At 46.4% G+C, this 15170-nt stretch overlaps 2 protein-coding genes across 4 annotated transcripts in view; both read left to right on the forward strand.

Annotated features, from left to right (window-relative positions):
• The window catches only part of LOC136449759 (uncharacterized), a 259701-nt gene that overhangs the window by 100869 nt on the left and 143662 nt on the right, over positions 1 to 15170 (forward strand). The window lies entirely within an intron of this gene.
• On the forward strand, positions 7051 to 11833 carry LOC136449758 (uncharacterized). Of its 3 annotated transcripts, none has more exons than XM_066449926.1 (5): positions 7051 to 7144; positions 7248 to 7537; positions 7693 to 7833; positions 7945 to 8160; positions 8314 to 8674. In XM_066449926.1, the coding sequence occupies exons 2-5, from the start codon at positions 7280 to 7282 to the stop codon at positions 8440 to 8442; spliced, it is 744 nt and encodes a 247-aa protein (XP_066306023.1). In that variant the 5' UTR covers positions 7051 to 7144; positions 7248 to 7279; the 3' UTR covers positions 8443 to 8674. The 3 variants fall into 3 exon arrangements, with proteins under 3 accessions (XP_066306023.1, XP_066306024.1, XP_066306025.1); XM_066449927.1 differs by having other exon boundaries at positions 7069 to 7156; XM_066449928.1 differs by lacking the exon at positions 7051 to 7144 and adding an exon at positions 11742 to 11833 and having other exon boundaries at positions 7169 to 7537; positions 8314 to 8477.

Genomic DNA, 15170 nt, shown 5'->3' on the forward strand with positions numbered 1-15170 from the left:
TTCCACACACAAGTGTTAGCTCCTCATGTTCCTGTCACCTGCAACAGGGTAGAACAAACCTTGAGTACTCAATTATACTCTTCAAGACTTACCCGTCAGGAGGAAAGAAAAGACTCCAAGAGTATGCAAGGCTATCTGGCTTGTGGGTTTATTATATCTGCAGGACCATTACTAAACATGTGTCCTTATACTCAATTTTATTAGCAGTCAGCATTAGTTCATTAACTAACCATTCTATGTAAGCACATATGCTACTTTCATGCAGGTGGTAAGCAATCAGAATCATTTTACCATCTTTCAGTTCTTACTATGGTGCTAGACTGTAGACAAGCCGTACCGGATTGCCCGGCGATTTGTGAATCAATGTGCCCAGCGGGGTACCCCGAAACACAGGCTCTGCTTGTACCCCAGGCACAAGCAGGACCAACCCACCACTCTCCTATCAAGGGGTCTAGATCCCCGTCCAAACTTGGACTCTAAGCCCCCACACCTGAGTCTCGGACTTAGTGTGGTGCTTAGACTTCCACTATCTCCACCTCCAATCAGTCGGTCTAGAAAGAGCCAGAACCCATGATAAGAGAGCAGTGAGCCTTCCATGTTCCCATAAACAAGTATGTGCTCAAGATAATAAGTCTGTGACCTGCCTAGAACCTAATGCAATGGTCGGTCCTTAACCGACATAGGCAGAACAAGTGCAACTCGAGCCTCGCTTGAATGCCAAACTAAGTCTAGATCCAAAGTACCATTCCACCCGGTCTCCAATTATCATTCATATATATTTTCCAGGTGATAATAATATAATAGCAATCATAATATCTTTCCTATCTCTCGCGTGTGACAGGCAATCACTCGACTTCTACCGGAGTCTTGTAGCATAGCAATCTAAATGATCCTATCATGCTAGTAAGACTCATAGGATAAGGATATATATATGCAAGTGGTTTTCATTCAACTCCTTAAAACTTAATGCACAAACATAATATAAAGTGTAGAAAAGTAGGGGTTATGCATCGGGGCTTGCCTAGGAAAAATATAACCAAGTTAGCTTTCCATCATGGCGTCACGATCATCAAGGCACCATCTTTTCTGCTACTTCGGTCATCTCCACGATCCATCATTGTTCCTATTATGATATACGTGGATGCAACGCATAGATGTAAATAATCAACGACAACCGAAACTCTTAGAAATTCGATCACGCCTCACAAGCTAATGAGATAACTCTAACATGCTAGTCTACGTATCCACGTCGTCAAGTAAGACTCATTCCCATAAAATGTTTTTGTTCTACAAACCCCCGATTATTCTTGACAATTGATTGATTAAATATATATTTTTGTACTAGGGCTCATTTAGTTACCTTAACAAACTAATTCCTATGGAGCTACAAAAATTACGGTGAGCACCTAATATCGCTAGGACTCTACTGTAAAAATTTCAGAGCCAACACTATCACCAATTTACCACAACAATTTCTACAAGTTTATATTTTGATAATATTAAGTATCTCAAATTAATTATATAGCTTCTAAGAATATTATAAAACTATGTGAAAAAATATACTAGCAGATAGATCATGATTTTAGGATCCTAACAAATTTGGGTAGGCATTTTTGTGATTTTTCTACACTTTTTGGTGGATTTAGAAGTTTCCCAATAGAAACATAAAAGAAAATAGTTTTCCTGTGGAAAACAAAAGAAGGCCCGCGGCCTTGGTGGCCTGGCGCGATGGCCCAGCAGAGACCGGTGGCCCACCGAGCGCGCCCACGGCAGCGGCCCATGGCTGGCTGTGGCCCATGTGGGGCCGAGGGCCCAAGCGGCCGGGGCACCGGCCAACGACCCAAGTGGCCTAGCAGACCCCCGCTCCCCATGCACTTTTGTGAAACCACCCCTGAACTTTCTCAAAACTAACCCATAGTACAAGAACACTATTCATGTGAGTCATGGTTTTGCATTAGGAACCCTGGAAAAGATTATATTTCTACCTTCTTCTTCCTCTCGCTGCACGGAGTAGAGGACAGCGGAGGAACGGTCGGTCGGCGCCGCTCTAGCCCAACAGGGGGCTCGCCAACGGCGCGGTGGTAGCTTAGGGACCGCGGCAGGCCCACGCGCAACTGGGTGGGGGCACGGTTCGCCCGGAGGCGGCCCATGGTGGCATGGCCATGCGCGGTCGTGGCAGGAGAGGCGGCGTGGCGACCGATTCGGCATGGCAGGCCACTGGCGACGGTGAGGGCGGTGCGCGGGGGCAACTCGGCCTGGCGTGGCCAGTGGGGGCCCGGCCACACGTGGTCCCAGCAAGGCGGCTGGCAGCAGCGCGGCTATGGCGGGGACGGTGGCGTGGCTCGGCAAGGACCGGCCGAAGGGGCACGGGAGGGGCAGCGCGAGCTGGGGAAGGCGATGGCGGTGGTAGCTTGGTCGAGCGCAGTCGGTGGTGGCCTAGCCACACGTGGTTGCGGCAAGGCGGCTCTAGCCCAGCGGGCTCAGCGAGCTCGCACATGGCAGAGCGTGACCGGAGGCGGAGTTGGTGGCGGTGAAGGGATGGAATAGGGAGAACGAGCAACGGCAAGGAGCTTGGTGGTGGCCAGCTTGCTCTGCTCCGTCATAGCGGCGTGCTCAAGATGAGCAGCAGAGCGAGAGGGAGAACACGAGGGGGAGGCAGAGAGGGAAATAGGCAGTAGCGGCTCAGTCCTCTCCTCATTAATGCACGCGTCGAACAGGGGCAAGGTAGGCGAGATGAGCAGCTGAGAGCGAGTGCTGCAAGGCAACCCACGTGTGCGGCGACGCGAGCAGCGGTGGCAGCGCGCGGTAGCGACAGCGGGCAGCAACAGTAGGGCACGGCACCGCACGACGACGAGAACCGAGCGACAAAGGTGGCAATGGCCAGTGGAGCAGTGGAGCAGCGGCCACGGCCAGGAGCGGCCAGGCAGCCGTGGCACCAGGTTCGCGTGGTGACCGCGACCACGGAAGCACAACGGCCAAAAGGCAACACGCATGATTTTTAAAGCAACACAAAAACCACTAACAACCATAGATGAAGTTCAACTAATTTCCCTAACCTTAAGCCCGTAGTACCAACATTCTAAAGAAATGATCGACACATGAAGAGGATAACCAGAAGGGGAGATAGAAGCATGCCATTCTAGGTTCGTCGCGCTGAACGCTGATTCGTGAACGAGCACCCGACTGTAATTCGCAGTGCGTTCTTAGCGAAGTTCGAACAATTTTTGGGAGAGTATCGCAACACCTAACACGATTATTACCTACACTATGCTCAAGTGCTCACCTTGGGGAAACCAATAGAACTCCAACATATAAAAATTGCTTAATCATTTTTGTTAGAATTTAAATGTTGAAATGGCATTGTTGATTATCGTTATAGACTTAGAAAAGACGGGAGTCCCACTTGAACTAAACAACCATTAACACCTTTGATTGAATTTGTAAAAGGTCAGAACTTTGTCAATTTCAACTAGACAACATGTCATGACCTAGTCCATACTTCGTACTAACTCATGGGAACAAAATATTAAAACACTATTTAAGTATTTTGCACATTGTAATTCTTCCAAAATGGCACTTTCTAATTATAAGCTATGTCACATTTTCATTTACATAAATTGTTTTTCATGCCGAACAACTTATCCTATTTTTCTTATTAGAATTTCATAAGCATGTTTACACATTAATTGAATTACTCGCAATATCCCGTTCGCTTCTCTTCTCATAAAAATGAGACCTACAATTTAATTATCCTTTCTTGTGAGTTTTAAAATTTTTAACACCCGAAAACTTATTTTGTTAATTTCTTTTAGGTCTTAATCTAAGTACTAAGCAAGATCGTAACATCAGAGGTGTTACCGATGTTAACCCGGGAACTAGTGGGAATGGTAATGCTTCGCTAGGACACAACCCTTAATTATAAACACCAGTACACTTCTATTTTCACCCTATGGTTAGGGTTTGCTGAGTAAGTACGCATGTACTCATCTGTTGTTGACTCACAGACTACGGCACAGAAGAAGACTATGACTTCGACGAGAAGACGTACCACGAGGATTAGGAGTCACGCAAGGAAATACGTTCGTAGGAGTATGACATCGAGGCTAGGGTTTTGACCGCGCTCAAGTTGCCTGTGAAATAGGACACCGCTTCGTTGTATAATATTACCATACTAGAGACTACCATGAATAATGTCATTTTATGACTTTAGTATTTCGCTAGATATGTAAGCCTATGACCATGCCCTTTTGGGTCACTATTGTAAGACCCTATTTTTAGATATTAATAAAACTCGGAACCTTTTGTTATATAATTATGTACCATTCTTGCGATTCTGTGCGTACTTGTGCGTGATCCTGGCACAAGTACAAATGCACCTAGGACTCTCAAATTGAGGAGCCTACAGCCGCGCCCTACAAATCGATTTGTAAGGACGGCTAGTTTGGGAACCATTTGTAGAGGTGGCTCTATATCGAGCCGCCCCTACAAAAAAACGGAAAGCGTTGCTATAAATCATTTCTGTAGTAGTGACCCTACCCCTATGAGCATCTCAAAGAACTGAGTTGGACCGGTCAATCTTGATATTGATGAAGTCACCACAGGCGTCTCACTGTCAACGGACACGTCGCCTGCCACTGAAAGAATAGCGCAGTTAAACCTTGGAATAAATCCAGAAAAATGCGAGCACCCATGTCAAGTCGGTGACTTAAACCCGGGTGAGCAGATTTCACCATAAGTAGCCTAACCAGCTGAACTACGCTAATTTTACAGGTTATACTGTGATTTGGACAGACCTCCAACCCAAGTTTTGTAAATGACTTGCAGTCTGTTCGCTTGGTCGTATTTGACTTATAAGCCATGGCTTATCAGCTAACGAATAGTATTTTTCTCTTACACCAAATTAGCCAACAGTACTTTCAGCCATGGCTTATAACTCAAACCAGCCCAAATGAACTGGGCATTGGTGGTCAAAGACACCGCTCATCAGACATCAATAAATGGGGAAACAAGGTTCAAAAGAAATAGTTAGCGCCTCAACCGACACTTAATTAGTACGTGACAGCTCTTGACCCAATCACATCCGCCTTACAGTTGGGCTGATCGAACAACCATGCATTATGCATATGTTCGTTAATGCTGAATGCTGTGGTGGATCGATGAAATGCATAGTGATAGGTGCATGTGTGTACTGTGGTGACTGGTGAGTCAATCGACCTATTCTCACAGAGTCATTGCAACACTGGTGACTCCAACTAGCCAGCTAGCTTCTATTGGTATTTGGTACGTTTACTGTATACAGCAAATTAGAGATGACATGCACGAACATGTTGTATTCATCATGTCCAACAGTGGAGTAATGCAGAATACGTACTGAGATGACTAGGAGGCCGTGTAGTTTGTACGTACAACAAAAGCTACTAGCCCCCTCTGCTTTAATTATTTGCGCATGTCAAACTAGTGGTCAAAGATGATGCTAGCGTTTCTCGCTACAAGTTCCTCGTTTGTCTCCCTACTAGGTACTAGGCAGTTTTATACTCCAATGAACTGAGGCTCCGATGACGAGAATAACATATCGTGTATCTCATATTTTGGTTAGACCTTAAAAACTACAAATACCAAAAAACTTTTAATTATTAGTTTGAAAACTACTTGCATGTTTTGTTGTTTGTATATAGTGGACGAATTACCTCGTAGGGCATTGCCGCTATGATATTGCCAATTATTGTTATTGTAGCTAGAAACACTTTAGCTCCACTAACCACTCCTATCTATTTGGCTTAGCCAACGCCGCCAATCCTGACCAACTCACGAATATTCATTCTTTACTCTAAATGCGTATAACCTATGCCTCACAGATATGTTCTTTACATATTATTAAATGATGTAATGGGCCATTTCATAATTGCTAAGTAGTTTGTTATCGAATGATAAATAATATGAATGTTATGAGTATGCTGATTGAACTAATACACATATAAATATGTTCTCATAGAACCCTGTGGCATGTGCATGCATTTTAGTATTTATGTTTATAAAAACAGAAATGCTATACAACACATATGTGTTTTAGCGAAAAAAACACGTGAATTTTTTTCTCTCCTTTTCCCTTGGTATCTGCGGCGATTGCGCTCGTGCGTGGCCGCGTGCACGTTATCCCGTCACGCAGACACGTACGGCATGCAGAAATAAACGGGCGGGCTTTCCATCGGAGGTTTTCAGGTGGGTACGGTGGTGCTGTGCCTGTGTGCGGTGATGCTCCAGTAGCCTCTCCTCTTCTGCTATGATTTGTCCTTCCATAGAAAAAAATTATTTCTTGTGATCTGTGAATCTGTGATCTTGTGATTTGTGATTGTCTGGAGATAGAAGAAGGCTGGAGGCTAGAGGTAGAAAGATGGTGGAGGCTGTTGGATCTTAATTCTATGGTGCAAAAAAAATCATGTGTTGAAACTACATAAAACACATGGTTGTTGGGTAGACAGACTCTTATAAAAATCATTTAGTTTCATGTTTTTGTGCATAATTAGTTAGGAACTTTCATGTTTTTTTTAGTAAACTGCTAAATAAAATAACTTACATTGTATTTCATTATTATAGCTTTTCATAGCTCCAGAACAAGACTATCGCTAAATATAATAGTTTAGGCCACTATTATTATATTTAGAACCAGGTATGAATTATCTGCAACAGTGTATTTATGATGCTGTTCCAATTACTATTGTTTTTCCTTGAAACTGAACTAGCCAACGTCGCTATTTGAGGACCAGTGCAACAGATTACTAACCATACATTGAAATTGAAAACCTCGAGCTCGCAATAAATGGTTTATTTATATGTAATATAATATAAAAAACATTTTTTTGCACGAGGGAAGAACAAGAAACGGAGAGGTATGACATGTCCCGTGCATCAACATTCAACCAGAACCAAGAACGAATTAAGAATTGTTGCTTTCCTCTGACGCCCTCAATTTAATCAGCTGCGTATTTGCCACTTGAGTCCGACTCCGACTCCGACTTATACCCGTCCCCAACCGCCCCCATTGAATCCACCGGTGATCCCTCCGCCACAGCTAGCCGGGCAGTCAGTGATCCCTCCGACGGCATCATGTGTCCGAGTCTGTATACCTGTCAGCCACGCTACCGCCGTGACCGATCGTGTCAGAGTTCCTTCTTCTCTAGTCCCCAGTCTCTATATAACTCGTGCGCCTTGCTTTGCTTGGACCTAATCATTGTTCGTTTTCCTCCCAGATCTCTCTCTCGTCAGATCCTGAAGGCTAGCTATGGCGACTGTGTCGGTGGCCATGGAGGAGCCGGGCGTCAACGGCCGCAACGTGGTGAGCTGGGTGGCGTCCGGGGTTGTGCTGTGGTCGACCGCGTTCTTGCTGGTGCGGGCGCTGTTCCCCAAGCGCTCCTACGACTTCTGCAACCGCGCCGTCTCCACCATGCACGCCGTCGCCGCCGTGTGCCTCGCCTGCCTCTCCGTCGACGAATGGTCGTGCCCCGTCTGCCCGCTCGCCGCCGCGTCCTCCCCGCGCCAGGTACCTTTTTTGTTCATACATACACACCGCCGCGACCCGGCACGCGTCAACGGCTGCAACCACCACCGGCGATCTTTAACTCTTATAATAAGCTGATGACATTATCTACAAAAATAATAAGCTCATGACGGTGGCGTCACAACAAATACTGGCAGATGAAGGCGCTGGCAGTTACGCTTGCGTACATGGTGTACGACGCGGCGTGCTGCCACCTCAACGGCGACATGCGGCTGGACAACACCGTGCACCACCTCGTCAGCATCGTCGGCATCGGCGCCGGGCTCGCCTACCAGAGGGTGAGCGATCGAGAGGCGACAAGTCACATGCATTTCGTCGGTAGTCCGCCGGCCGTTAGTTGGCGGTCTGTTGAGCTAACTAACTAACTTAACGAGCTGCGTGCCGTGCAGTGCGGGACGGAGATGGTGGCCTGCTTGTTCATCACGGAGATCTCCAGCCCGCTGCTGCACCTCCGTGAGATGCTCAAGGAGTTCGGCGTCCGGGACACCGACCTCAACCTCCTCGTCGACGTGCTCTTCGCCGTCACCTTCTCCGTCGCCCGGATGGGCGTCGGGCCCTACCTCACCTACGTCACCGTGACGGCCGACTACCCCATCCTCATCAAGGTACGTACGTACGCATGCGCTCAGCGAATCCGTTCGCCAGCCAAACCAACTCGATCGGAGCAACCTACTTTTCAAACAAAAGAAAAAAAGATCGCAACAACAGTCCTCGCATCTTTGACGACACGCTCTGTTCTTTTGCTTCCGCTTTGCCAGGCGATGGCGACGGGGCTGCAGCTGGTGAGCGCCTACTGGTTCCTGCGGATCCTCAGGATGGTCAGGTACAAGCTCGGCAAGAAGCCGCCGCTGCCAACACCTCCGGGCAAGCTCGCCGCCTCCAACTGATGTAGGTGACCGCGCCGACGAGCTTCACGACCTACGTACGTATATTATATTCAAAGCCCAATCTGACAATGGAAAGGAGTTGAATTCGATCGAGACCGTGCTGTACATATAAATATATACCCGGGTTTGCGCTGTTCTTTAACTCTTTGATGAAGCATGTACTCTAGCAACTGTATTCATAGCGTACAAATTGTTCAATGAATTCTGTTGAATCTGGCAGCTGCACTTAAGCCTGCTAATGAATCGGGTAATAATTAGAATTTTTGGGTTAGGTTGTGCTATGGAACTGTTTGGATGATGGTAATACACTACTATCTAAAACCTTAACCGAGGCGGGTAGAAATGATTAACCGAGGTGGACATCACAACCGCCTCGGCCCAAAGGTCACAGTAAATGAAATCTTTTTCGAGACGGTACAAATGTCTGCCTCGGTAAATCAAATAAAAAAATAAAACCCGTGGCCAAGGCCCGTCGAGCCCATCCACGGGCCTACCAAGCCCATCCATGCGCCGCCGCTGCCGCTGCTCGCTGGATCCGCCGCCGGGGTGCGTCCTCCACCGTCGAACCGGTTCCGGCCTCCCTGCCGGCAGATCCAGCCTCCCCGACACCAGATGAGGAGGAGCGCCGCCGCCTTGCTGGTGCCCGCCCTCGATTTGCCACCGGAAGGCGGGCCCGCTGGCGAGCTCGTCGGATCTGCGAGCCCCGGGCCCGGATCTGCTGCGGGGCCGTCACCGCATGGGGGAGAGGGAGGGGTGTAACACCCTCGGTGTTACGCCATAAACCAATTACTAAATCATGTCACGACCATCATACTTAAGTGATATTGCATGTGGTGTGATGGATAGGTAAAGCATTGTAACTTAAACGAGTCGTAAAAACGTAAAACGAAAAGTTAATTCATGATTTATAAAGTTAGCAAGTAGAGATGTTAACTAATTTTTATTGAACAAAAATGCTATAAAACATATATGTGACACCTTAATAAAGTTTGAAGTACACATTTTGTAGAAGATAGTGCAACTTTTGTTTTAACAAGATAATAACGCTAGCTAACATTTCTAATAGCTTGGAAAACGAATTTGAAGCAAATCCAACTCAAGACTTAGTCAATTTCTTAAGTCTGAAAACAGATTGACAAAGCTATGTTTGGTAATTTATTCTGTAAAAATTGAGTTTAGGAGTGGTATCGTTTTTTAGCTCTTGTTGATACCCTAAGGTGCCCTCTTTAGAGTAGTAAAGGTGGTTTGAGGATTGGATCAACTGTGTAGTTGTTTCGAACGCTTTAAAATCCGTACACAGCGTATTCTCGGGCTGTTTTTCCCGGCTGGACTTGATCACCATGCCGAGCGGCCTCGACGTCGTGGCGCTCGGTGCGCGCAAGCACGCGCGTGGCTGCACGCTGGCCGGCCGGAGCTGCCCGCGCTCTAGCCGCCTCGGGCTGCTGCCGCGTGGAGCCGTGGCTGCCCGATTCGCCACGTCGCGCTGCCCCCGCCTGCTGCCGTTGCCACGCGTTGCTGCTGCCCTCCATGCCGCACCATGACAACGCCGCTGCCGCTGCCGTCGCATCGCTGCGCTGCGCTGCGCCACTGGCCCGCCTGGACGCTGCATGCACGAGGCCGAACCGCCATCGCCATGCCATTTATGACACTGCAGCGCGCGGGCCACGCCGACCTGAGCGCGTGTTGTCGGCTAGTGCCAGATTTGGTCGCTCCGGTCGCGTCAACCGCGTCCCGCCAAGCAAGCACAGGCTGAGCCTTGACTGCGTCCCCACCGTCTCCCGTCCCTCCCCTATCCTCTTCTTTGCTGCCGCCGCCGAGCCACGCCAGCCCGCCTACATGCGAGAAGCCATCCCCCATCAATTCCACGTGCCTGTGCCTGCACTCTCACGTCCTCTCGCTGCCCGCCCCCACCCATACTTGAACCGTGCAAGGCGAAGCTCCAATTTGGAGCTTCGCCCCACCACCGCGCCGTTAAGACCCATCACCGCCCTCACTGTGGCCAGCCCCCTCCTCAACGTCTCGAGCTGAATTAGCTGCACCACTGGCCCCGCCTCGAACCCCTTCTCGTCGTGCGCACCTAAGCCGCAGCTCTACCGTTGCCTCCTCACTGTTGGCACGCCGTGTCGCTGCGGTTCGCCGTCGAGCTCGCCGCGTGCACGCGGTCAGGCTTGCTCAGCGCATATCCGGTCGAACCATCACCTCCGCTAGGTCAGTGGAGAGTCCCTATTGCTCACCGCTATCCCTACTGCCTTATTAATACCGTGGCTCACCGGAACGCCGTCGCCATTGCCGCAGGGTGCCCACCGTCGTGGAGAGGCCCTTCTACTGCGTCTCAGTTCATGCAGCCACCACCCATCGCTTCGCATCAAACGCTAGGTGAGCATCGGCCTAGTGGTCATCGTGGGTCCTGTGTGGCCGGCGTAAACGCCAGTGCCACCGCTCCCCACACCGGCGCGCGTGGGGATGGTCGAGGACCATATCATTGTAAAGGAGGAAGATTGTGAGGGTGTTCCTGCAAAGTTGCTATCTATAGGAATAGTGCGAACAGTGCCGTACGAATACTAGGTAGCGCAGGGGTGTCTCTGCAAAAGCGCCAGCATGCGAGCTGTCTCCCACAACGGGCCGGCCTGTGTGCGTGTGCCGTGCATGCACACGCGCACTATGCACTAGTGGGCCGAGCCTGTGTGGTTGTGGGCCGCGCTGGTGAATTCGTTTTTCCTTTTCTTAAGGAATTATAAATAGCTTTATGTTTTAATTTCTGAGCTAAAATTTGAAATTTAATATCAATTCACATAGGTGTCCAAAAATTATGAAATAAATTTTGTTAGGTTTCTAAAATTGTGAACTATCTTCTAGTATATTTGGTTCACCTAGTTTTGTAATATTTTCATGAGTTAGCTAATTAATTTAAGATGCTTAATATTGTAAGATATAAATTTATAGGAATTTTTGTGATGAATTGGTGATAGTGTTGGCTCTAAAATTTTTACAGTAAACCCCTAATATTATTAGGTGCTCACTGTAATTTTTGTAGCTCCATAATAATTAGTTTGCTAGGTAGCTAAATGAGTCCTAGTTCGAAAATATATGTTTAATCAATAAAATGCTGAAACACATTAAGAATTTAGGACTAAAACACTTATTGAGAAACGAAGCCTTACTTGGAGATGTGGATATGTAGACTAGTACGTTAGTCATTAAAGCTAGCTCGTTAGCTTACAAAGCGTAATTGTATTTTAGAGTTGCAGTTACCGTTGATTAATTGCGTCTCTACGTTACATCCACGTATATCATAATAGGAACAATGATGGAACATAGAGTCAACCGAGGTAGCAGAGAAGATGGTGCCTTGATGATCATGTCACCATGATGGAATGCTAACTTTTGGTTATATCTTACCCAGACAAGCCCCGGTACATAACCCTTATTATTCTGCACTTTATTTTATGCTTATGCATTAAGTTTTAAGGAATTGAATGAAAACCACTTGCATATATATATATCCTTATCCTATGAGTACTACTAGTATATCAGGATCGTGTAGATTGCTATGCTATAGGATCTGGTAGAAGTCGAGTGATTACCTGTCACTCGCGAGAGATAGGAAAGATATTATTGTTGTTATTATATTACTATCACATATAATATATATGAATGATAATTGGAGATCGGGGGAAATGATACTTTGGATCTGGACTTTGTTAGGCATTCGAGCGAAGCTCGAATTGCACTTGTTCCACATGTGTCGATTGAGGACCGTCCGTTGCTGTGGATGGAGTTAGGTCACAGACTTATTATTCTAAGCACATATTTGCTTATGGGAGCGGGAAGGCTCGTTGCTCTCTTGTTATGGGTTTCAGGTCTTTCCAGACCGACTGATTGGAGGCGGGGATGGTGGAGGTATAAGCACCCCACTGAGTCTAGGACTCAGAAGTGGGGGCTTAGAGTCCAAGTTTGGACGGGGACTTGGACCCCTTGACAAGACAGTGGTGGGTTGGTCTTGCTTGTGCCTGCAGTATAAACGGGGCGTGTATTTCAGGGTACCTAGCTGGGATACATTGGTTCACGAATCGTCGTGTGATACGGTATGATTTGGCTATGATCTAGTACTGTAGTAAGAACTGGAATATGAAAGAAGATAAAATGGTTCTGATTGCTTACCACCTGCTTGAAAGTAGCACAGGTGATTACATAGAATGGTTAGTTAATGAACTAATGATGACTACTAATGAAATCGAATATAAGGACGCACGTTTAGTAATGCTCCTGCAGATGCAATAACCCACAAGCTAGATAGCCTTGCATATCCTTGGAGTCTTTTATTTTTCTCCTGTCAGGTAAGTCTTGTTGAGTACAATTGAGTACTCAGGATTTTATTTTACCCCTGTTGTAGGTGATCGGAGGATGCTTAAAAGCTAACTCTTGTGTGTGGAAACCTCCTGATAGGCTTAGAGAGGATTCCTTTCGGCTACGACTGTAGTGTTTATTTATAACCCTTACTAAAGATTTTTATAAAAAAAGATGTAAAATCTGTTAGCATCTCTTGTATATAAATGTCCGCTATGTTAATGCTCCACCATGTCCTTAAATTAATCATGCTTCCTCTGTAACTCTGATAACATTGTTATATTCCGTTGTTATAATAAATTGAAGTAATATTATGATACTGTAATAAAGTGATGTAAGAAATGACTTAAGAATGATATAAGCTTTATTCTCTTATTTATGATCCTGATGAAAAAAATATGGATTTTTTAGTTCTTCCTTGGGGTGTGCTCGACAGAACTATGTAATTTAATGTCATCTCTTAAGTACTTAGTGTCTATTGGAAGACAAGTACTCCTGAGAGATATTGGATTAGGCGGTTCTGCCATAAGGGGCGGCGCGGGGGAGAGAGGGAGGGGTTCGGAGGAGAGGGAGGAGGCCGGGCTTGGAGGAGAGGGAGAGGGCGACATGGAAGAGAGAGGGAGGAGAGGGTCAGGAGGGAGGGAAGGAGGTGCGGCGACCCGTTACGTGCTCGCTCGGGAGGAGGGAAACGGAGGGAGCGAGGGCTTGAGCCGATTAGAGAGATAGAAACCCTAAGTTTTGTTTTTATACATGGTCGCGTCTATCGGGCCTCGTCTGGGCCATCTGGGCCTCGGCCTTTTTTCTGAGGCGAGCCATTTAGGAGGTCCTCCTCCGAAAATGGAGCATTTTTAGATAAGGCCCGCCTCGATTAATCGGTTTTAGGTGTAAATACATTTTGCGAGGTGGTAAATTGTGATCGCCTTGGTTAATAAAATCGACCGCCCATTAACCGAGGCGATTGAATTTTGTAAATGGCTTGGTTAATAAAAGGGCACTGCCTTGCAAAATCATTTATGTAGTAATGATGGATTTAGAGGTCAAACGGGTTGGGATGGGCTGGGTTTGATAGGAAATCGGATTGGAATGGACTTGGATGGGTTGGTTTTTTCGGGTTCATGTGGGTTCAGCTCGTGGGTGGGTTTACTCTTTCCCCAATCCTCCAACACTCGCGGACTCACCCAGTCACACGACGGCCGCCATCAGCAGCACCGCTGTTGTCCTCTCCTAGCTCTAGTCTAGGTACGGCCACTCTCCTTCCCCTCCCTTCGCTTGCCCTGATCCGGCGCCTACGGGAGGTGCAGCCAGGTGCTCATGGCTGGCTATGCTCCGGCTGCTGGATACGACACATTCTTGCCTTGACTAATCGTCGCTCGTCTCTAGCTATAAAAGTTCTTTTTTTTCATTCTATTTACTCGGTCCGTTCCAAATTATAAGACGTTAAGTTTTGACTTTTCTAGATACGTTGTATTTGCTATACACATAAATATGCAGTATGTCTTAATACATAGTAAAAAACAATGTATATAGAAAAGTCAAAACGTCTTATAATTTATGACGGATTTAGTACTGATTTTTAGGGTCATATGACTGACCGTGTGCTACTTGGACAGTCTGACGGCAATGAATGGCCCTGTTGGGTCATTGATTGGGTCAATGACAACTTCATTGGTTCTTAGTGATAATCGAAGTTCAGTGACACCTGAACCTTGAAGCCCTTGTTTGTGTTAAGGATTGGTTGTACAACTTCCTAGACAATGAAGACCGCTCTCTGATGGGGTACTTACCAATAGATCAGCTACCTGCATGTAGATAGTAGCTCACTAGCGGTCACATTAACAAGGTAAACTTGATCCATATTTACTTAGCTAATTCATTGGATTATAGTATTATAGTTAGCTAATTCATTGGATTATAGTATTATACTTAGCTAATTCATTGGATTATACTTAGCTAATTCATTGCTTATCCACATTTTTTGGTGTCCTCATATTATGACTTTAATCTAAATATAAGTTCAGACCAACTATGACCAGATCTCAATTTAACCTGTTGGTGAGCTGCTTTTGCTGTCTATGTTGTCTTCACTATTTTTTAAGATTGTTCAGGGTCTGATGTGTTTAGATGCCAATAAGAAAAAGTGTGCATCTCCTAATGTTTTCAAAGGATTCTTTCTGATTTTTATTTGGCTTCTGATCTGAAAACTTTGCCTAACTAGGAATGATTTTGCGTTTAGGAATATATGAACATCTTCTATGGAGTTGAAAGTTTACTGAATAATTAAAGTTATGTATTGCAGATGACGGTGAATCTGAAGTCAAGGCTACGAGTAAGAAGGGTGCCGGCCATGACATGGCTGTTTTGTATATGCGGTGTTTGGTCTT

The sequence above is a fragment of the Miscanthus floridulus genome, chromosome 5, assembly GCF_019320115.1.
Source record: "Miscanthus floridulus cultivar M001 chromosome 5, ASM1932011v1, whole genome shotgun sequence".
In the NCBI taxonomy this organism is placed as follows: Eukaryota; Viridiplantae; Streptophyta; class Magnoliopsida; order Poales; family Poaceae; genus Miscanthus; species Miscanthus floridulus.